General features: G+C 39.8%; 1 protein-coding gene across 1 annotated transcript; it reads left to right on the top strand.

The window, feature by feature from the left end:
• Positions 1-4,972: 4,972 nt before the first annotated feature.
• Positions 4,973-22,855, top strand: SULT1C4 (sulfotransferase family 1C member 4; the record flags this gene model as incomplete). Its single annotated transcript, XM_082336170.1, has 9 exons — positions 4,973-5,075; positions 8,013-8,116; positions 17,024-17,201; positions 18,871-19,008; positions 20,292-20,389; positions 20,707-20,833; positions 22,090-22,184; positions 22,402-22,582; positions 22,743-22,855. The coding sequence occupies 9 exons, from the start codon at positions 4,973-4,975 to the stop codon at positions 22,853-22,855; spliced, it is 1,137 nt and encodes a 378-aa protein (XP_082192296.1).

Raw genomic sequence — 22,855 nt, 5'->3', positions numbered from 1 at the left:
TGTGTCTAAGAGCATCAATAGCAATAATAATGCTAATTTTACAATCTTTATACCAGGTCTAGTTTTACACTTGAGAAACTTGGACACAGAGAGTGTCTAAAGCTAGAACGTAAGCTGTGCTTATCAATCTTGAGTGACCAACCAGAGCTACCTATGGAGTCTGTCTCAGATATAAAAGATGTTTGCCGTATCACTTTATGGACTGTACAAGAAAGCTGAAGAGGGAATAATTTTCAAAAGAAAAATAAAGGACCTCTTGTGAAATTATCATGCTGAGTTTTTTTTAAAGAAATATATTTTTAGAACAACTTGTAATTAAATTGTGGACTTCAGTGCTACATTTTTTTAGGGATATCAAAAGTATAAAAATATGTTCCAAAAGGATAATCTAAATTCATGGACGATAACTCCATCAAAGAGCTATAGTGCTAGATTCCTGTTTTACAGAACTGCCTTTTTAGAGTCTTATGTATATTCAAAGCACATTTTCAATCAGCTCCTGCATCAGTTGTGAGGGCTCAATGCCACCACAAATCTATCCCTAGGTCTTTCATACTGTTCTCCAGGCAATGTGATACACATCATTAGTGGCCAGCTGTGATCATTTTGTCTTGCAGCTTACTGCCACATCTACAGAAAGGTTTTGAGCTCTCATGTGCAGTGTGATCGCCTCTGTAGGCAGCCGGGGAGTCTCAGAAGAGCTAGTCAGCTCCTTCAGAGCAGTGAAAGTTGCTTAAATCCCTGATATCCAGTTTTTGCCAGCACATTTGCCTAAACCCCACTAGGATGGGATTTCCTTAAATGCTGGTGATCGCTCAAACATCTAGTCCAACAGAGAGTATTGGAGCACGCTTCTTGGAGAAGCTTCATGCTTCAAAGGGAAACTATTGCTTTGGAAGGAAAAAAGAAAACCTTCTAAAACTGAACAGCCTTAAGTTGGTTGATTCAGGACCTGATGAGTGGCTACAGCTGTCACAGGAAACTGTACAAAGTGAGAGATAAGGAGCATCTAATATCCGCTCTGGCTGCGAGCAGGCCCACAAACGCCTATTTTCAGCCACACAAGAGCCACCTGACAGCACTTGCTATCTGTACCAGATCCAGCAGGTCCTGGTGCAGCATTGCTGTTTCTAGGATCGGAAGCTTTCATTTTGTAACCAAGTCGCTACATCAATTCTCCCAGTATCCTATGTCAGTGATTTAAGAGCTTGTTAAGGAGGAAAGCAGTGGGGGCGTAAACACAAAAGGCTGAATTTAATGAAGAAATAATAGGGCATACAAAGCAGCTCCATGGTTATGAAGGTATCTGTACTGATCTTCTAGAAGAGGAGCAGGAGTGCAAGCAAGAGAAGACTCTGGCAGGAAATCAGATAGAGACAGACAAGCTTTGGAGACCAGCCAGTCTTCCTTATTGGAAAAACAATCTCATTTCTCCTGTGGTTTGCTACCACTGTTGTGTGACATTAACAGAGCTGGATGAGTAACCGTCTGACGTGGGAGGTAATACAAAATTAGGTTTTACCGTGAGAGTAAGTGAACATGCAGTGAGAATAGTGGCCCACTAACTGGAATATCTCTGAGTGCTCACATAGCACTACTCAGAAGACCTTTTGGCTGCTTGTCCCCCAAGCAAATTGCACGGGTTTGAATCCTTTACTTGCTGAAGTGTGGTGTATTTTTCCCTAGCAAGGGAAAACCAAGTCCAGCTGAGAAAGTAGCAGGAAATAAGTTGAATTTAGAGGGAAAAATGGGATTACGATTAATTTAATTTTATTTTGTATTTTACATGCAAAGTGCATGATATTGTACTTTATCTCATTCTGAACTAAACCACAGAACTGACAGGAATACCTTTTTCTGGAAAGTAAGCATGAGGGGGAGTCCTGAGGCATGCTTCAGTCTTACACAACATACACATATATATGTACACATTCGTGTATATGCCTGTAGGCATACATGTATATCCCTATATTTTGAGCCCAATAAGTACATCTGACAGTACCTCCTAGCATTAATGGATTGTCTCTGGAGCAAAGGGATAAGATTTTCATTTGTTTGTGGGATTAGTTCTTGCAACATGCAACACAGCTGCAACTGACTTTTTAACATAAGGAAAATGACACTACAGTACAGTTACACTCTCCCTGCTAAATTTAACCCCATGTATTTTTATGCCTGTCACAAATAGATAGGATTATTACTGGGAGTCTCCCACAAGTGGGAATGAAATGTGTTATTGTGTCTTTAAAGATGAGTGGGTCTGTCACTGATGTCCTAAAGCTTTTTGCGGAACGCACTGCCTGCTTAGCTCCCTACCAACTCTCAGCCGCTCCACTCCCAAGGCAGAGGACCGTAATGCTAATGATCACTTTGAGATCCCCGGGCTCAGGAGAATACTGAACAATCTTCACTCCGATGCTGTGGGACAGTCAGGCTGAATGGATCTTAGGGAGCCCAGCCAAGGAGCAAGCACAAGCCTCGTGTACTCCGTGGCCCAGCCTTGCAGCTCCATCTCGGCATGGAGGCAGGATGCAGGATGGTAGCCAGGGCACGCGGAAGTTGCTGGGCTACTGCAGACCTGGCTTCCCCCCACAGTGGTCCCTGAGCCTAACTTGTGCCCTGAGTGCAGGCCTGTATTTGCTGGCCAGGAATCACTCTCTGGTTCTCTTTTACTTAGAAGTACATTGCTCCTGTACTCCCTCTGCACTGGATTTTGAGTGGGCTTACAATCAAAACACAACATAAATGTAGCAACAAAAACTGCTTACGGATTTAGCACCACATATCCACTGTGATATATTGCAGAGCCCTGGTCCTGTCAGCAGCCCACAGCTGGGTTTGCTTCTTGCAGACACCAGGGACAGGAGAAGGGATCTGTTGGGTGCCCAGGTCACAGAGACAGTGTCAGGCGAGAGCTGGAGCCCTTCAATCTGCTGTAGACAGAATGCTTCCTCCTGGGTCAGCCCTCCTGAAAGTGCTCCAACCCACTGCTACCTGCTTGCTGACACGTAGTAGATGCTAAAGACACACTGGCGATCTTCATGAGGCACTGCTGGCTGCCTTTACATGCTGAAAAAGGAAACAAGTAGTATATAGTACACAACCCTACTGTACAGCAACTAATTCCAAGTATTCATCCCTATAAAAATGCTGGTGGAAGCCCTGCCAACACCAGTCACTTAAATAGAGGAGACCATTTGCTTCGGATTTTGAGGGGGTGTTAACATAGAAAAATCTTCATTTCTGACCCACTTCTGCAGTCACTGTATCACAAAGTGCTCACGCTTCTGACAAGTGTGAGAAGGCTCCTTGTATAAGTGTTTCCTGACCTTACTTTCTGCATTAGATTTGCTAAGTGTTGGCTGCCAGCTAGTAAATGAGAAGTGAAACCAGTCACCAGTTCCCACATACACTGTTCTGGGACAGCAGCTTTGGGTGCTAAGTCTTGAGATCGGTTCCCTGCAGCTCCTGATGATGATGGAGGGGTTTTAATACATTTTATACCTATAACTATCACACATAATTGCATTAAGTTGTCAGAGCTATTGCCTACATGTGTTGGGATGCATCCACTGTCTTTGCACACTAAGGGGATGGCTGAGTTACATACACAGAGTCCTTCAAGCGAGTCGGATGCTAATTTAGCATATTTACAAGATGTTTGCCCCTGGCTGACAGATATGACCCACAGGAGATTTCTGCCCTTCTGGAGAGGCAGCTGGAGGCCAGATTGGGGTGTCCAAGGTGATTAGACTCCTATGCTTAGGCAACTAAATCCACATAACCTTTATGCTATGCTAGCCCCAGATAGCCCATCCCTACACCCCAGGAATAGCTGGGTGTTGTACAGCCCCTCCACAGCTTCACCACCAACCACATAACTCCCTGGAGCCAGCAGAAGCTGCCACCTTCGAACAGCCATGCCAGCCTTAGCGAGTCACTGGAAATCTGTGTAAATTACTCCCAGAATTCACTGCAGCCCAGTTCATTACAAGGTTTACAGCAGAGGCAGGACTAGGAGAGCACAAGGAGCACGGCTAAAAAAATCATTCAAGTGATGACAAACAAGCTAAAGGAGTAGCAGCAGTTATGTAGAGGTATGTCTTTGTGGTTTAAAAATATAAACACTTTTTAATAGATAGGTGTGCTTATTGGTCATGTTCAGCAGGCTACTTACAATGAAAGATTAATTAAAACTCACAGTTAGGCTATGCATGAAAGGAAAAAAATGAATAGCTTCTTTAGAGAAAAAAGTTAGTTTTATCCTCAAACTTTTGGCCCCAAAACAACAAAGCATTTACACAAATGCTTGACTTCAACCATATGCTGAAGTTTCCAGAATCAGTGAAATTAAAAATAATGAGATTTCAGTGTGTTTTGAATCAGCCACATACTTAATTTCCCTGCTGAATCCTATTTCAATTATATTTCATCCTAAAATATGAAGGTCCTGGGGGGAGAGTTTTTAACTGCTTTTGGTATTTCTGAACAAATTTCTGAAATCAGCCATCTTGTAAAATACGGATTTGAAGAATTCCCTAAACTGAGTGGTCAGTAAAAGTCATAAACCTTCTGATATAATAAAATCACAATTCAGCATGTTGGCAAACTCCAGGTCCCGTTTTTGGAGTAGAACCTGTATTGTTTAGGTTAGTGTTTTTTAATGGTTTATTTGAGCTAAGAGATTCTGTTTTCCTTCAATTAACTCAGAAAATCTGTGCAGCTAACTGTATGGGAAGGGTGCAAAAGACATAGTCTTATGTAAAACCTGGAAATGAGCATAGATACATGTAAATAGCAAGCAGATTATATCACTATTTTAATTTGCCAAATTTTAAGTTCAGCATGTATGCCAGTACTTACCTTGTAACTACTAGTTAGTATTACAGTAGAAAGAATAAAATTATTTTTGAGCCTGAAGAAAATCACCTTCAGAGTGTGGCCATTTAGCCATCGAAACCCAGGAATGGCCATGGCTCATTGCCTGAATGCCATGTCATTAAAGTACAACTCGAAAACGTTTAGAGGCATTCTTACATGTGAAAACACCATGCCTAAAGAAACAGTGCTGTCAGGTAGGTCACCCAGCAGTTACATGTTCAGAACCTGGACATGTGGGCAGGAACTCCAATCTCAGATCTCCACTATCACAGTATAAAAATGATGGATATTCCACAAGTTGCACTCTGAACATCATGTGCAAAGATAGCCTCAAGAATTCAAAGCTTAGCCAAGAGTCATTGCGTGTTGATTGATGGCCCTGTGTCACTCTGGCTTATGGGTTATGACCACTGGAGACTTCAAAATGAACTAAGCCAAACATAACAGCATCCTTTGCTCAGTGAAGCAAGGATGCAGAACTCAGAAACCAAACTGTTCTGTCAAAAAATAAAATACTTAGCTCAAAAAAATCTGTCAGACTTTCAGCACTTTTGACAGCTTCTATATTCAATGTATGCAAAAACGAGTCTGATGAATTCAGACAAAGCATCCAGAATGTTTCTTTGACATTAAAAATCCCTAGTCTGGTATCTTATCCTTAAATAATTCACACATCTCTCTTATGTAGGTCTCTCTCTCTTGGATGTCCCATAGAAGAAACATCTTCATTAAAGCAAACAAAAATAAACTAGTCTTCTTATAGTGGGTAGCATTAGAAGCTGTCCTTACATATGGTACGAAGTATGCTAATCCTTTAATGTCACTGATGAACAGGATATATTAACTGAAAAATGGCTGTCTTTTAAGTATATAAATATCAAGCGTGTTCATCCTGTACTAGGACTGTCATCTATGGTGACAGAAGGAATTTTTCTCAACACGTAAAATAAAACATATTATATTAATGGTCATAATTACCCAATCCTTCAAATTCAGCCATAGTTGTTAAAAGGACCTCACTTTGTAAGATATTTGCTTTTATTTGCAATCTTCTGTTCTTTAATTTCATTATGAATCCTTATGTGTCACACCATTCTTGTTAAAAAAGAAAAATCACAAAAATTTGGATTATTAATATTTTGCTGAACTTTTCACCATTTGGAAAGCTGCAAACAGTGTAGATTTTATGAACTCCCACCAAATTCAACAGAACAGTTTTAGATCAGACATAAGCAACCTAGGGAAAGACACCTATCCGAAACAATAAAAGAATAAGTGAGCATAATTTTCTTAATTTTGTGCTGAAAGTACACAAAAAAAGATTTTAACTGAGGTTTAATGGTCAGTAGTGACTTTCTAAGACAATTTTTCAAGACAATTGGAAGAGTAAAGGATGAACTTTCTTAAAAGGTAAGGAATTTCTAATAACTCAGAAACCATGCTGTTGTGCTTTTGTCGTTCATATAGTTTAGGTCAAAGCACAAACACCTGACTAGTCATTTTTTTATTCCTATAGTGTTCATGCTTCATATCTGTTTTGACTTCAAACTCTGCTTTTCTTGTTGGGAAAAACTGACAGCAAGATCCTGTCCTCCTGACTTGCAGGTGACATGTACAATCATGTACCTCAGCATCCCAAGGAACAAGGCTGGAACTGCAGGAACAGAAAGTATGACACAAAGTACAGAGAAAACCAGAACCTCACGTGCCTCCTTTACAATCTCTGGACAAGAGGATTGTCTTCTATGAGATATGCCGTTAAGGAGAGTGGGAAAAGTATCTGTTTAGTGCAGAACTTTCAGATGCTTGTAAGATTTTTTAAAGCCTTACACATTACAATAGTTTTGAAGACTCCACCACCACAACCTAGCTCTTCTCCCATTAAATTAATAGATATATTACCCTACATTTTTATGGAAGCAGGATTAGCCATGCACTTTAGAAATGAGGTTATTTATGCAGGGTTTTTTCAAACCTTCTGTTCAACATTTGGTTGGACAACAAAGACTTAGACTAAAGAATTTTCTTAGTTTCTACATACACATATATAGGCCACTGTTCCTCATATACGGACTTGTGGGTGAGATTACTTAAAATGTACAGTTCCAAACCCATTTTATTGGTAGGCATAGTAGAGTCTGAATCTAGCTTGCCTAACTTCAGGAACTTGAAAAGACACCTACATTAGGAGTCTATTTGCTTTAGCTGCCCCAGTTGTCAATGAAGAGAGGTAGCCATCCACCAAGGCATCTAAGACGACTGCTGATACCATGCATGTGCAGTTTTACACACGCAAAGGGAGACCTGACATGTGGCAAAGCAACCAGTTGCCACTAAAATATGGAGAAGATCCTGCCCAACATGTCTCGATCATTTAATACAAACTTGAACTGTGCGATACTCAACCATACTAGCCCCTGATAGGTGTCTCACATCTGTAGGACCCTGATGTGAGAAGACAGCTTGTCAGACTTGAGCAATACAAACTGGCTGTTCGGAAAAGGTTTTTCTAATACTCTTTCCCCTATACAAGGGTTACACAAGAACAGAAGAAATGCACTCACAGGCTGGTGATATGTGTACTATGGAGGCCCTTCTGGCTGCCACGAGGAATAGCATAGTCCCCAGCCTGCCATGTAACAATGAAACACGGGTCATTCATTTCAGAATGGTGTTAATTCTTCAGAAAATGTGAACACTGCTACTTGTTTTTATGCCAGCAGCCTGAAGGAAACAGGTTAACTGATTTGTTGGCCTATGGGAAGAAAAATACATAATAACACCAACAGACTTTACGAATCCTAGATCAACTCCTCTCCTCCTAGTTATATGCCGGTGCAATTCTGTTGATGTGAATGGCATAGTCCCCACAAGAGCGCCCAAATGAGAGGAGAAACACATCCACTAAAGTCCGAGTAGATTTTTATCAAGAAGAGGAAAAAATCTAAAAGAATATTTAAAAAGGAAGAGGACAAATTTCCCACTTAAATATTCCCACCTGCATCAGTTCCACTAACATCACAACAGGCAAGCTCGGTAGGACAGTGAGGCATCTGGACGCCAGCTGTTGCTAACACCAGGTAACCTCATCCTTGTACTCATCCAGCTGTTAACGTGCTCTTTTGTTATAGGGCTGGAAAGGGGTGCAGAATTCAACCTGTTTCAACTGAAGCTCCAGGAATTTTCAACCACTCAAAATGTCTTCGTGATTGAAAATGTGAACAGACGTTTCAAAGTAAGTGCATAAAATACCTTAAAAATGTCTACCATTAAGGAACCACCCTTGTAAATTAAAGCTGGCTTCCTATATCAGAACACACAGGCAAGTGAACCACATAGCCTTCTTTACTTCTGAAGAGTATCAGATTTTATGCTGTTAATGAATGTTCCTGATAAAATGTTGGTGGTAATAATTTAATTTTTATACTCACAAGAAAACCTACTAAAAATTTTTACAGCTTTGCTTTGCCTCACTGCACTGTGTTTAACTGAGTAAGGTCTTTTTACAACCATGCATAAAGACAGCCACTGCCAAGACAGAAATTTTTATAAACCTTATTAGTAGAAGTTTCTTATTGCTCAGGTATTTCACATATAATGTTCTTTCTGCTACCTAATAAGAATTGTGACACACGGACCTATTGTACTGAAAAAATTACAGCATATATGTTTGAATTTTCCTTGTTTGTAGCATCTGGGTTCCTTTCTTTAAGTTATGAAATAGTCATATAAGGATTTCCCAGAACCCAGCAGCACTAGACTGAAGAAGTAATATTGTTGGACTTGCAGAATTTCAGAGAGGAATTTGGCTAGTGATCACAAGTTCAACACTGCATGAAAATTTCTGAAGCTGTTTTCTGATGCTTCACATCCAGAGAGATTTTCCTGTCTCCAAACAGATGTTTGCAAAAAGGAAACTGGAGTTATAATTTGGTTGGATAAGCAAATGTCTTCTGAACTGGGAATGGCAGTCTTCATGCAATGAAGTCCCAGCTTGAACAGCAGATGTGCCACTTAAGCAAAACTCCATTTAATTGTTCCAGATGAAAGGTCAAGATGTTTTAGTGCCTCAAGTAGCACAGGGTAGCACTTGAGCATCCTGCTATACCACCAGTAGAGCCAAGAATTAAATTTTCAATCTTCAGTCTTCAGCTGTAATGAAGAAGTGCATGTTTCTTCTCAGGAAATAATTGTAAAAATGATTGCGCAAGTCTGATTGTGGTTTGCTCTGACCTGGCTTCCTAGTTTCCCATAGTCTCAGGGGGAGGCTGCAGGTGCCAGCAGCCCCAGGGGATCCCTATGACAGCAGTGACTCCAAAGCAGTGAAGCTATTTTGTCTCAATCACATCCTGTGTAAAGGGATATAGAAGATATATAGGTGTATACAGGGGTTTAAGAGCAAATGCGTTTTCCCTGGCTCGCAGGCTGTTTTGTTCTGCTGCTGTGGCACAAACTCTCAATAAATGGTCAAATTGAAGCTTCGGAAAGAAATGGCAGTTGAAAGAGGACAGATATGAAATTATGTCAGTTCACAAAGGCTCTTCAAAGGTGTGCTTACACATCCATAATGAAAGCTCAATAAATTGATCACACAAATAGCCTGTTGAATAACTTCACTTAATGCAAGTAGAGGTGTTCACAAGAAGCTGTGCTACAAAGCAGATGTTTGGCTTGAATGGAAATATTTTCACATCAGTTCATCCAGACAGTCACTAAAAGAACCTCTGCTGTTACTGTGGCATGAAGCTTGTTATTTGGATCTATAAATGCAATACATGACAACTTATTCTGTTTAGGAGAACTAGAATCCCATATCCAGCTTTAAGAATGAGATTCATCTGTTGATACAAAGGAATCAACAGAGGGCAATGGACAACTTACGTTATTTTTTGGAGTGCACATTTTAAAAAGCATTTCTTCCCTACTATAATTTGACAGTTGCAGGGCAGGTTGACAGGAAAGGATGGAGAAAATAAATCACTTTTCCACTTAGCACTGCTCTGAGGAAAAGGATCTAAGTGGTCAGTCAGCACTTTTTCATCAAGCCATGCATGCCTGCTGCCTGGAAGCTTGGACACATACCCTTCACCTGCGATCCATGGGCTATTCAGTTACATTTGCTCTTGGGCCGCATCGGCCTTCACCTCTGGTCGTGCATCACAGCATGAACTGGGGTCTTGGTGCACCCGTCCCCCATAACATCTGGCACAAATTCTGGGGCTTCCTTTGAGAGGAAACAAGGACGCAGCTGTGTCAGGCACCTAAAACTAAGCAGTGCTCCCAAGTTCTCTAATCTAGACTTTTGCTACACCAATGTTTAGGTTTAAGCCTGAGATACATGAACAGCTTCTATCCCATCTATATCAAGCAATGCTGCCTGCATTAACATTGCCCACACTGAGCTTGCTAGCAAAGTGGAGTCTGCAGACAACCGTGAATCATGTATTAACATGCTAAGTAATGTTTGTAAGTAAATTCCATCATTTCATATATATAAAGGGCACCAAACTCTGTAACTGTTTATTACAAGTTTCTGTTTTCCCCCATGGCTCTAACCCAAATCTCATTTACAAGTGGGAATGTGTTATTCTGCGTAGTGAATACCTGACCTTTTATTTCTACAAGGTAATTTCCAGAAACAATGCCAAAAGCATGCAGTGCCACTGACAGGGTGCCACTGCAGCATTTCATATGCGTATTTTCTTGGGAAACAAAAGTACTGGGAAAAAGCTGCAGGAGTCCAATTAAACTTTATCACCTGACTATGCATGCTCACAATAACAAGATTGTATATTAATATGACTGTGACCCCAACACATGCAGCGCTGGTCAGAGTTATATGAACTGTGGGCTCCAACACTTCCTCTAGTAGGAAACTCTGCTGGAGAGAGGATACTTAAAGCGAAGAAATTTCTGGAGTGTGATGGTAATGGAACATAAGTGCTTTACTGATAGGGACAGCACTTAGGTATTGTGGTTAAATGTGTTGCTGAATTAAAGCCTTAGGACTTTTGATTCCATGTTTACACTTAACATTTCCCTTAGTATTTATTTTGCTATTACATAAATACACCTGTGATGATTATCTCAACTGTATCTGGCTGCAACCCAGGCATTCATTAAATAACCATCACAGGATTGGTAGTACTGTTCTTATTTTACAGATACCTGCAGGATTGTTCTTGACAACGTATGGGCTGTGACAACCGGGAGCCTACGACAGGACATATTTGTGATTAACTCTAGATGCGTCCCACAATACCAAAAGCTAAGGTTGCCTAAGGTTGCTCACCAACTGATAGTCAGGTCAGTTTAATTCAGTCACCAAGAGACAAATGCAGACAACCATATTTAAAATTCAAGAAGCCTGAAAGTGAAACCTTGGCCTGTCCAGAGTGCTCTTTCGCTTCTCCAGAGTATGCATTTTTCTGAATGAGGAATACAGGTTAGTACCTAAGGATTTCAATAGCTTTCAAATGCAATGTTAAATTTAAAAGATTTTAACATCTTTTGGAGTAAAGACTGTATTTTGTCCAGCAGAGGGAGATTAGAGTTTTAGAGAAATGTAATACAAACACTAAGCATAACAAGAAAAAAAATTCTTTAACTCAAATCTATCAGCTATAGATTTTAATACAGATTTTAATTTATAAGACATAGTACCCTAGATCATATAGACAGCTAATTATAGGCAAAATCTGATGAAAATCAGACTTAAAACCATATTATAGTGCTTGATACAGATGTCGGATTTGTAGCCCTCATCCCACTTCAAGCCTGATCCTGTACAAATAAGAAAACACACTTTTTCTAACATGATTTGAAAGTCCTACTGTGATTCCTGATTAAATTTTAAATGCAAAAATATTCAAATCCAGCATAAAAATTAGAACAAAAGCAGTCTTCTCTGCCTTTAAATTGTTTGAGTATTATTCATGTCCAGTAGCCTGAGACAGATGTCTTGTCCAACACACATTTCTGTCAGACGTTTTTAAAATCTGACATAATATATTCAGTGAGTTTTTGAGTTACCCATATTCTTTCAAATGTTCTTTCTCTATATACAAATGATCCCTAAAACACTCATTGCAGGGAGCTTAAAAAGAGCTAATATAGAAATGATAGGGCTTTCTATTAGTTAATAAAACAGAATCTTTTGCCAGAGATCTCATTGCAGAATTATCTTCAATAAGAAATGTTCTACTAATGATTGAAAAAAAAAAAAGCTTCAGATAGTAATTGGAAACATATTTTATTTCTTAGATAATCCCTTTGCATTTTTTTTTTTCAAGCTAGAAAACCTAAAACTGATACATTTAATAGGAATGAAAGAAGAGATTTTAAAGGAGATCTCACTTGAAGAACAGCAAAAAAACAACATAGACCCGACTGCAGAGTCTGGAGGGCTAACAAAAGAAAAGAAAACTATGTTTTTATTCATCTGCTTTCTTCTAGTTTTGACTCCACTGTAGTGCTGTTTATCTTTGCTTAACTCCCTTCAGATGTTCTAGTCAGTAACATTTGAATATCTCTGCTCACATAAGTAGTCATATTAATGTCAAGAACAGCATGGTGTGGGCACAGATAGCCATGAAGCATAGCAGCAGCATGTATTAATGGGGCCCTGAATCCACCAAATACCCAAGGGGCCCCAGGACATACACTTGTGTTTTCAGTTCCCACCAAGGAAAAATTGGAAGAAATAGTAATAAATCTATGCCACTGAATAAAAGTATGTAAGTAAATAGTGCAAACATACCATTATCCCCCAAAACAACTCTGCTGGCACTGTGCCAAAGGGAAGCTGTATCCTGACACGGACCAGAAGATAAGGCAGTCCAGGCCAGGCCAGCAGCCAGCACTCTGAGCAGCTACCCCAGCAACTTGGTTACCTTGTGTGATAATATTCCTGAACCTCTTTGTCACTGTTATAAACTGCTGTGTGATGAAAAGAGAATTTTACCTGGAACTAAATGAGAGACTCATAGACAATTATCACACCATGATAAATGGAAATTTGTTGGCTTACCATGTGTAGATTTAAGGATGTGAGATGAGGACAAAAGTAAGATAAAGGTATCTCTACTCTCCCTTTGTACTTCCTTTGCTGACCAGACACAAATTTCACAAAACCCAGTGACTACGAAAACTAACGCTAACTACCCCAACTCCCAGTGCTATACAGCAAGGATACTTCCAAGGACAGAGAAACATATTCCTGATTCACAGTCACTTGTCTCCATGCTGTGAGCACCCAGCAGTCTCTTCCCATTATTATTTCTTTCAGGTGGCCTGTAGCTTTCCATTCCAGGTGAAGATCTAAGTGTTTTCAGCAAGCTAAAATAAAATACAAAATAAAATAAAAAATAATAAAATAAAATAAACACAGTGTGTTTTACATGAGGAAACACCTGCCAGCAGTTTCCACTCAAGAAAAGGTCAATGGAAACCTGGAGGAAGCTCTTTGCAGAGAGTGCCTCGTCTTTTTTTAGAGTGGCCCAGTAAACCATGATCCCAGCCCAGAAACCCAGTCCCTGGGCTGACCAGTTCACCTCTCACCTCCCTACTTCATAACAGGAGAAATCCATCACCCCTTGCCTACTTCGGAAGTAGTTTTAAAGCTGCAGGATGTGGTTTTTCACCTCACACCAGCTTGTCCGGCAGAGTGCACTGTTCACAGGCTACTCAGATTCACAGCTACAATAAAAGAGAGACACTCGATATGCAGCTCTAGGGTTTTTCTTTGTTGGGACACACCAACTGATGTGCTTTGGGGATTACTGCATTATCAAGATGGTTGTGTAACTGACAGGGGGGTGAATATAATTTCAAAGGAGCAAATGATCTGCCAGGTGCAGGTGTGAGAAGGGCAAACAGAATCAGCACGGACTTAACACAGAGAGGAAAACACCAAATCCTCCCATGACAGAACTCGAACGTTACGGTCACATTAAAAAAATACAAACACAAGAAGAAATTCTATACCTTAACTGTATATTCTCTGCTTGTTCTGAGTTATTTGTTAGTTCTGGTGTTGCCAGCCTTCAGAAGAAAAACCTGGTGTCAAAGCCAGAAAAATATCAAGTGGTTGGCTTAAAGCCAATCAAGCAGTCCCCTTAGTTTGTTTCCCGATTCTTTGAAAACTTTTCCTAAAATCATACAGGGAACACTGAACCAATTCACTGACTCCCACAGCCCCTCAGTGGGGACCCACTACCTCTATGCTGTGAGTTGTGTGAGGAAAGTCATTGCCTGTATGTGGCCCAAAGGGTGGAAGGTGGCGACCCTGACCGGGAGACCATTGCACATGGAGAAGTCAGAGATCCACATCACAGTTAGCCTGAGCAGGCGCAGCCCGTGCTGCGCTGCACAGATCCCTTGGCTGCAGGATAAACTCAGCCTGTACCAGGAGCCTACAGGCAGCTCCCACTTGGTGCCGGTGATCAGGCCTCCTGGCTGGCCATGCCTTTGTCTAAAAGGGCAACAAGAAGTGCTCCTGCGAACGTCCTTCATGAATAGAGTTGTTTTATTGTCACAAAACTATATAATAGCTTGAATGACCAAAAAGGAGGAGCTTCTCTCCATGGACAGGACCTGCTCAGCATGCCCGGGGAAAAACCCACCTGGGCTCCATCTGATGCTGAACAAACACAAGGTTCTCAGCATCTGAAGGGACATAAGATCTACTTGCTATCTATATTCCTCTTCTTACTCTGTCTTATTAAGGCGGTTACCTTATTAAGTCATTTTTTGTCAGGCCTTTCTTATTGATATCCAGAAGAGCCCTGCACCAGCTCACTCTCACCTCACTCCCCACCTCCAGGACAGAACATCCTCACTTCCCATCTGTGCCTTAAAATGCGAGTCTTTGCAACCTAGATATCTACGCTCCTCCTACAGTCAAAGGAGAGCTAATCCATACAGTTCGTGTGGACTCTGCAGAGCAAGTCAGCTCATGTTTGGTCAGCTGAATCACTCTCTAGACTCCACTGGCCATGCTGACTAGCCCTCTATATGAGGGCAGGATTACTGCAATGCTGGCCACATCCTCATTTGATTAGTATGTATGAAATTTCTTTAAAAAATTGAGATAACAGAAAGCCATTTTAGATACAAACATTGCCAGACCATCCAAACGATGACCAAAAAGGACCTTGAGTACTCACAGTGCTTGCATGCCTTCAGCAGAAGACAGAAGCAATGCCTGATAGCAACGCTTTTCAAAATAATTTTCCTTTATGAACACAATCCATTCAAACTTGCTTGAGGTCAGCTGGAGTGACCTACCTTTTGCACAAGAACAGCTTTTCCTGATGCAACCAAACATTTCAGCATGACTGCAACAGCTGGGAACCAGATATAAAAGAGTCATTGGCATACTTTTAACAGCCAATGTTACTATGCTGTTTGTGACTCGTCTGAGGCATGTCATTATCTCTCCCAGTATCTCATATAGATTTAAAGACAGATAGGGACTTAAATCTTATAAAGAAACATTACCTCATACACAGTGATTGCTAACCCTGTAATGTCAGGCTAGTCAACAAGTGAACCTGTCTAGAAAGTGCTATAAAACACAAATGGCTGGCCCCAGCAATTAAACAGACCCTTAGACATCTATCAAATGAGCACAGTGCAGTACATGGTGAAAATGGAACCAAGTTACTTTTAATTCATTCAGTCCTGTTGATCTTGGGTATTAAAAAATAATAAACTATTTTGCAATTTAGATTAAATATTAGTAAGAAAATTAATTATTCCAAGACTGTTCGACAATGACAGAGACAAGTTAAAATAATCTTGCTGGAGCTACTGACCGACATTTAATGTTGTTGCCAGTAACACTCATACTTTAGATGACAGATCATAGGATAGATCATAGAATGGTTTGGGTTGGAAGGGACCTTAAAGATCATCTAGTTCCAATCCCCTTACCATGGGCAGGGACACCTTCCACTAGATGAGAATTTAAAGTATTTTTCCTTCATGGGATTAAAAAGGAGTTCATAAACCAAGCCAGAAATACTCTTCAGCTGTTGGCTGCTGCTGTACCTCCTCCTTTGCTCTCTTCACACTCATAGGAGGAACAGAAACTCCACCCAAGCTTTTGTTCTACTTCTGCCTGAAGATCTAAGTTGGTGCACAGTCATCAATACAGGCAAGGACTGAAGACATTCAAGTAGGAAAAATTCTCTTCTTTTTTTTTTTATTTCTTCAGTCACTGCCCAGCCACCAACTCAACCTCTTGCTATGCTCAGCTGAATCTGTGTGCTATTGGGTGTGAGTCAACAAGGAAACAAAAGGAGATATTTTGGCAATGTTTGCTGTTGGGATTGAAATGTCTTTTGTCTTTTCTGGCTGATATTTTTAATTGAGATGATTTCTGTAGCCTCCCTTTAAGCAGAACTTTCCTCTGATCAGATACTGGAGCTCTGAAGGTTATGGTTAAGAAGAGGCTTCCTTGAGAGAAATCCAGAGATCAATAACTAGGTATTGTAAAACTGTACAATAGGCAGTAGATCGATTATAATAATTAAAGTCTAACAACCTTTAGTTAATGATCTATCTAGTTCAAGTTATTTATCTGCAACAAATTACAATATACAGCAAAGAGCTCTAAAAGTGAAAAGCTCCAGGAACGAAACACAGAAAAGCTCTGCAAATATTTTTGTGAGTATGAGGCCCAAAGCATGTTAACGAGTGTTTCTGTTTATTTTCTTTAAGAAGGGTTGGGTCCTGTGTGATGACTTCAGTGGGAGCTTATTATGGTCTGCCTTCTTTTCAATCACACCTCTGATTACTTTTTCTTGCCTTTCAAAGGCCATATACTTAGAGTGAGAATTTTACATAAATATATTTGGTAAAATGTTTAAAGACGGGAATAATGGCTTTTTTCTTCTTTTTGTATCTGAGTGATTTTTAGAGATGCTGAGAACGACCAACAGCAATATACCAAACATTTCTGAAAATTAGATCCAGCTTTAAGGAGCCTAAGTATGGATACAGATAGGCCAAATCATAGACAAAGAAATCAGAGGACATGAAATTCAGTCAATAAAAGAGACCTCAAGAATGGATGAGTAAATTTAGATTTTTTTTCAGAGCAACCATTTTAATTCCAAGCCTTTCTTTCTTCATGCAGTGCTCAATAGCCCTGGATAAAATGGAAGATTTGAGTCTGAAACAGACAGTGTCCCGCGCTGAGATATGTGAAGTGGAAGGTATTCCCTTCACAAAACCAATATGCAGCACATGGGACCAAGTGTGGAAGTTCAAAGCCAGACCTGATGATCTGCTCATCGCAACCTATACAAAAGCAGGTTGGTGTGCGCAGGAAACAGAAGAGAAAAGTTTGGGATAATGCTTATTGTTGGAATTGAAAATTATGTTTTTCTATTGTGACTGATATTTGTTTAATCCCAAGCCAGACATATTTTAAAGACGTGAAGCTCTGTCAGCTGTGACTAGTAACTTCTGACTTCTTTGGCAGAAGTAACAACCATCTATTATTATTGAAGTTCAAATGGTCAAAGTCTAATTATCTATACTTAAATGTTTCCTTTGATTTAGATTATATACATATATATTAATGGCAACAATAGAAGTTTTCCACCAATAGGTAATGATTTAACAAAGCCTAGTAAAAAGTCATCATTACTAAGGAAAAATAGAAACTGACTGAACAACTATGGATTGTATTATATATTTGGGGAATGACTTGGTCTGTAAACCAGTACTGATTTCTGGAAATGGGTTAATTATTTTAAGGAAAAAACCAAATTCACTTAATAATTTCAGCTAATAAAATAAAATAAAATACCCACCATTACTATTAGCTATCTGGTATTTTATTCAGTGATTGGCCACTTAGCTCATTACTATTTTACCTCTTGATCAGACCCTTTATACTTACTACGCAAGAAAACAATGAATAACAAGCAACAATATTAATCCTGGATGAATAAAAACACGTACAGTTTAGGGGATTCAGGAACAGATTCAGGAACATTTGATGAGCATAAAAAAATAGTGACTTGAATTAGCAAGAATTTTTAAGTATTTTTTCAGTAGAAAAAAAAAAATATTACAAAAAAAACCCCATTATATTTGTAAAACCTGAAAGTTTTTAATTTATTTCCTGTATACTGAAAGCAAAACCACATTATTTGATCCAGCCTGGATTAAACCTCTCAGCCATTGAACTGAAAAGAAATAAAGTTAGGAGTCCATTTGACATTATGTTGTATCTGCTAGAGATGCACAATTCAAGCATCTTAAGAAGGGCTGAGTTTCCTGCCCACATTGCTTTCCAAGTTATCCCTTAGCCTGTTCTGTAGCTGACCTGCCACAGTATCTCAGAGGAGATGTGGTCAACCCAGTGATCACGGCTATAAGGGAAAAGAGGCACGTGAGAGACACAATACTGTAACTTTTACAAGATGTTGCAGTAGCTCAGGCAGACGAAATGTTGTACTGACCTTCATTAAAGCATTTCAAATTGGGAATGTTGAAAATACTGCAACTTTTTTATATTTTCAAACTGTATGAAATTTTTCCTCACTCACAGTTCAGGTATTTCACTTTTTCATTCAAATTCAGGATGAAAACAAATGTTGAAATATCTAAATTTTTGTGAGGTATGAAAATTGGGAGGAGATAACTTCATTCCTCTCTGCAAATAATACAATCTCCAAAGCATAGTGAGTTTATCCCTGAGCTTTTTTCATTACTGGCATGGGGGTGGAGGCTATTTCTGTTGGCAAGAAGAAGCCTGTCTAAAATGGAATCCCTTAAACTGTGCTTTGGGAATTTCCGTTGTCTTCCTAATTATGCATTTTTCCTCCATTATCCTCTTTCCACTTCGTCCATCATCTTCTGTTCTGTTCCTTCTTCCTTTAATGCGGAGTCCATCCTTCTGGCTTTCACTTCGCTAGCAGAAGAGACTCTTGGCTATACCTGAGGGAAACCTCTAAACACTGACATTTTCAGGTACCACATGGACACAGGAGATAGTGGATATGATTCAACAAAATGGAGATGTTGAGAAGTGTAGACGCGCTACTACTTACAGACGCCATCCTTTCCTTGAGTGGTCTATCCAAGAGCCTCCCGCTGCAAGTTACTCAGGTGAATATTATACAAATAGATTTGCATTTTAGACAAAATGAAGCAAAACAAGCACCCAGTGCTGATGCCACAGGTTTCCTGGGAAAGGTCCCACTTGCTTTGTCACTGAACTATGCACTGTGTTGGGTATTAGGGATCCATTCAGTTGCTTTAACATAAACATCCAGTGCTACTCAAGCCAATGCAAAGCTGACAGATGTGACTCAGGTGCTACTGAAGACCATGCTGTTTTGGAATGGCATCTGAACGCTGTGTGTGATACTCCACAGTACCTAAGACAGCAGCAGACATGCGTGAAATGGCAACGTGGGGGCAATTGAATCCCATTCTCTGATTAGGGGCTGTATGGAAGAGAAACCTATGTCATGGATGTATGGTAGGTAATGGTTTCAGTGGTTTTGCTACTGTTTTGAGTAATTGCTGTTAAATTCTAGGGTCTAGTCATCTAAACAAACTATGGGGCATTCAGGCAACCAGCAGGTCTGACTGTTTTGCAAAGACAGTTTTCTACAAGAGTCTTCTCCCAGCAAGGGATCCCGTTTCACACAAATCTTTAAGCCAGACTCTCTTCACATTTGAAGCTAAAAAACTCTGCAGCAGAAGTGCTACTTTTTCTCTTCTAAGCTAGACTGTGTTGACACAGAGAGAGACAAAAAAATGATAGAGGATGACAGAGGATGATAGATGATGACAGGAAAAAAAAAAGATAGAGGTCATGATAGATGTTTAAAAAAGGGACAGGGAGGAGATAACACATCTCCACATATCACCAGGTATTCCCAAGTATTCCCATATATCCATAGCTACTCAAAATCCACTGTCCATCATTCTCCTAGCTTTTCTTTAAATGCTATCCAGAAAGTCTAGTCAGCCAGTCTATTCTTCTCATATTCTAGAAAGAAACAAAAATTTCTTATCTGCAAAGTCAAAGGAGATCACTAAATATTGCGAAGGAAAAACTTTGGTTGGGTAAATATAGATTAGCATTTATTATTATCCCTTGGAATGCAGGGGTTAGACATGGGCCAAAGAAAGCAAGAAGATATGAATCAGTGTTCCCTCTTTCCTCACTGAATACATAGGTAAAAATTCCTCTAGAAACACTGAAGGTGCTTATAGAATGTTGTATATGTTACACTGCTACGTAATTGTTTTGGAGATGAATGATTGTTGCAAGGTGAACTGCTGAAAAGTCACAGTCAAAATCACGCATATGAAAATAGCAAAGAAGTGCTAGTGCAATTTAGAGAACAAGTCACATCTCATAATGAAACATCCCACAGGCCTGGAGTTAGCTGAAGCTATGCCTTCTCCACGAACAATAAAAACTCATCTCCCTGTGCAGTTGCTGCCTCCCTCCTTCTGGGAACAAAACTGTAAGGTAAGGCTGAAGAGGTAGGACTCAATTCTAGTTCACCTGCAAAGAAAGTGACATAAACCAGGACTGAATATGGTTTCCAGAATCTTTGTGAAACCTAAAGGTCTCCCCAGATATTTTCCCTTTAATGTGCAAAGCCTGTGTGAAACTAAAGAAGTCTAAGTTACCTGTGTTGGATTTCAGAAAATGGCAGCTTCAAAGCAAAATTTCTTAAGCCTCTGTCATCAGGCTCCAAGAGAAAACTCCAGGTGATGCTCAATATCTATATAAGCATGTGTAAGTTAATTTTTCTCTCTCTCTCTCTTTTCATATCAATAAAGATAATCTATGTGGCGAGAAATGCAAAAGACAACCTGGTGTCATACTACCATTTCCACAGAATGAGTAAAGAAATGCCTGACCCAGGAACCTGGGAGGAGTTCATGGAGAAATTCATGACTGGAAAAGGTGATGAACTGCAGTCAGTTGTATAAGAGATTTTGTTCATTTAAAAAATGCATGACATCATTGATTTATTTATTTCAGGTATGGCTTGAAATCCAGTGCTGACACTCTATGGAAGGATATCTACTGAAAGTGTTCCAGTAGCAATTTATCTTCATTCATGGGTTTTTATTAGTACCTAAAGGATTAATTCTATCTTTACGTTCCCATTTTGAAAAAAAAAAAAAAAAAACAAAACAAACCAATATGCTACTCTCTATTCTCTTATCACTCAGAAACATATGTGACAATTTTCAGGCTTAATCTCTTCTCTCTGAGGTTAAAAGAAACCTGGCTGGAAGCCAGCTGGGAAGGAACAGTGGTGTAATTGATTTTACTCTAGTCTGATATACAAGAAACAAAGTTTTAATTTTGTGTAGAAATGTGTGGTGTGAATTTGAGTTGAGGGAGTCTTTTTACCTAAATTCAGCTTTATAAAAATCAGGCACCTGAACAAAGCCAGTTATCTAGCTAAAGACAGGCAACCCCAGAAGCTGATTCTTCCCTTTCTAAAAAAGGTGCTCATATCCAAGAAAGAAAACCTGCTCAGGAGGATGGCAGTCTGCAATTTTGGTCAGTAAAGCTTCCATAGGTCCTTAATATTTTTGCCACCATGCAGGCCTAGAAACACCACTGTCTGGACCAGCATGAGAGTCTCATGTCTAAAGGAGACCTTGTGTTTGACCAGGTTGGCTTGGGAGCCATCTGTCCCAGTGCAGAAATCTAGAACATAGCTACCTCTATCCAAGCTAGTCATCTTGATACTTGCTGGAGAGAAACAGGCACTTCTGATAGTATACGAAATATTTAAACTAATTAGAATCACAGAATAACGCAACTTGGAAGGGACCTTTCGTGTCTATCTAGTCAACCCCCCTGCTCAAAGCAGGGCCAATTATGACCGGTCTTGTCCAGCTGATCAGATGAGTCACTCTGGAAATGCCTGTTGCTCTCTATCGACTGTAAAGGCAGCCTGGATTTTTCATTCAGGGGTAAGCATCTGCATTTGTTGCCCTCTAAAGTTACACATGAATCCTGCTCTGAGCATCCATACACCTGAGGGATTAATAGCACGAATGCTGTGATAAGCACAGACAGAGCACGATTCGAAACCAGCTGGGAAATGCCCAGATACTGGTTATCAGGGAAACATGAGTACCACAGATACCTAAAGACAGTTTGGGCATTTATAGCTGCTGATAATGTTACTCCTTTTTCAGTGCTCTGGGGTTCCTGGTATGACCATGTAAAAGGATGGTGGAAGGCAAAAGATAGGCACCGTATTCTCTACCTCTTCTATGAAGATATGAAGGAGGTAAAAGGCTGAATATATGTTTATAGAGCTCTGAAATCTGGAAGTCCAGTAGATACAACCTATGATGAACAGTTTTCTATTATAATGCCAGCTGTATCAGTAAATCTTCAGATAACCTGATCATCTCACCCTGACAACAATTGCGACTTTTAACACTATGTTTGATTTCTTTGCTTCTCCTGTCTCTGTATCCTATCCCGTGTTATTCTCTCCGCAGAATCCAAAGCAAGAAATTCAGAAGATTCTGAAGTTCCTGGAGAAGGACGTGACTCAGGAGGTTCTAAACAAGATACTCCATAACACCTCGTTTGAGATAATGAAGGACAATCCCATGGCAAACTACACTACTGAGTTTCAGGGAATAATGGATCACTCCATTTCCCCATTCATGAGAAAAGGTACTGAGGTTTGTTACTGGCATCAGCTCTGTCTTCCTAGTTGTCATTCTGTTTTGAAACAAGCCTTGAAGTACAAGCATCTAGTGAGTCATGGCTAATGGGCTTCAGGAAATACTGGTAAATTAATCTTTTTTCTTTTTTTTGCTTTGCTCTTTCTTAGGGGTTGTCGGGGACTGGAAGAATTATTTCACTGTGGCACAGAATGAGAAATTTGATGAAGATTATAAGAAGAAAATGGCTGATACCTCTCTTGTTTTTCGCACGGAATTGTGA

Source organism: Platalea leucorodia (assembly GCF_965183815.1).
Source record: "Platalea leucorodia genome assembly, chromosome: 2".
Lineage (NCBI taxonomy): Eukaryota > Metazoa > Chordata > Aves > Pelecaniformes > Threskiornithidae > Platalea > Platalea leucorodia.
Note: the sequence above shows the minus strand (reverse complement) of the source record. Positions and strands in the feature narration are given on the sequence as shown.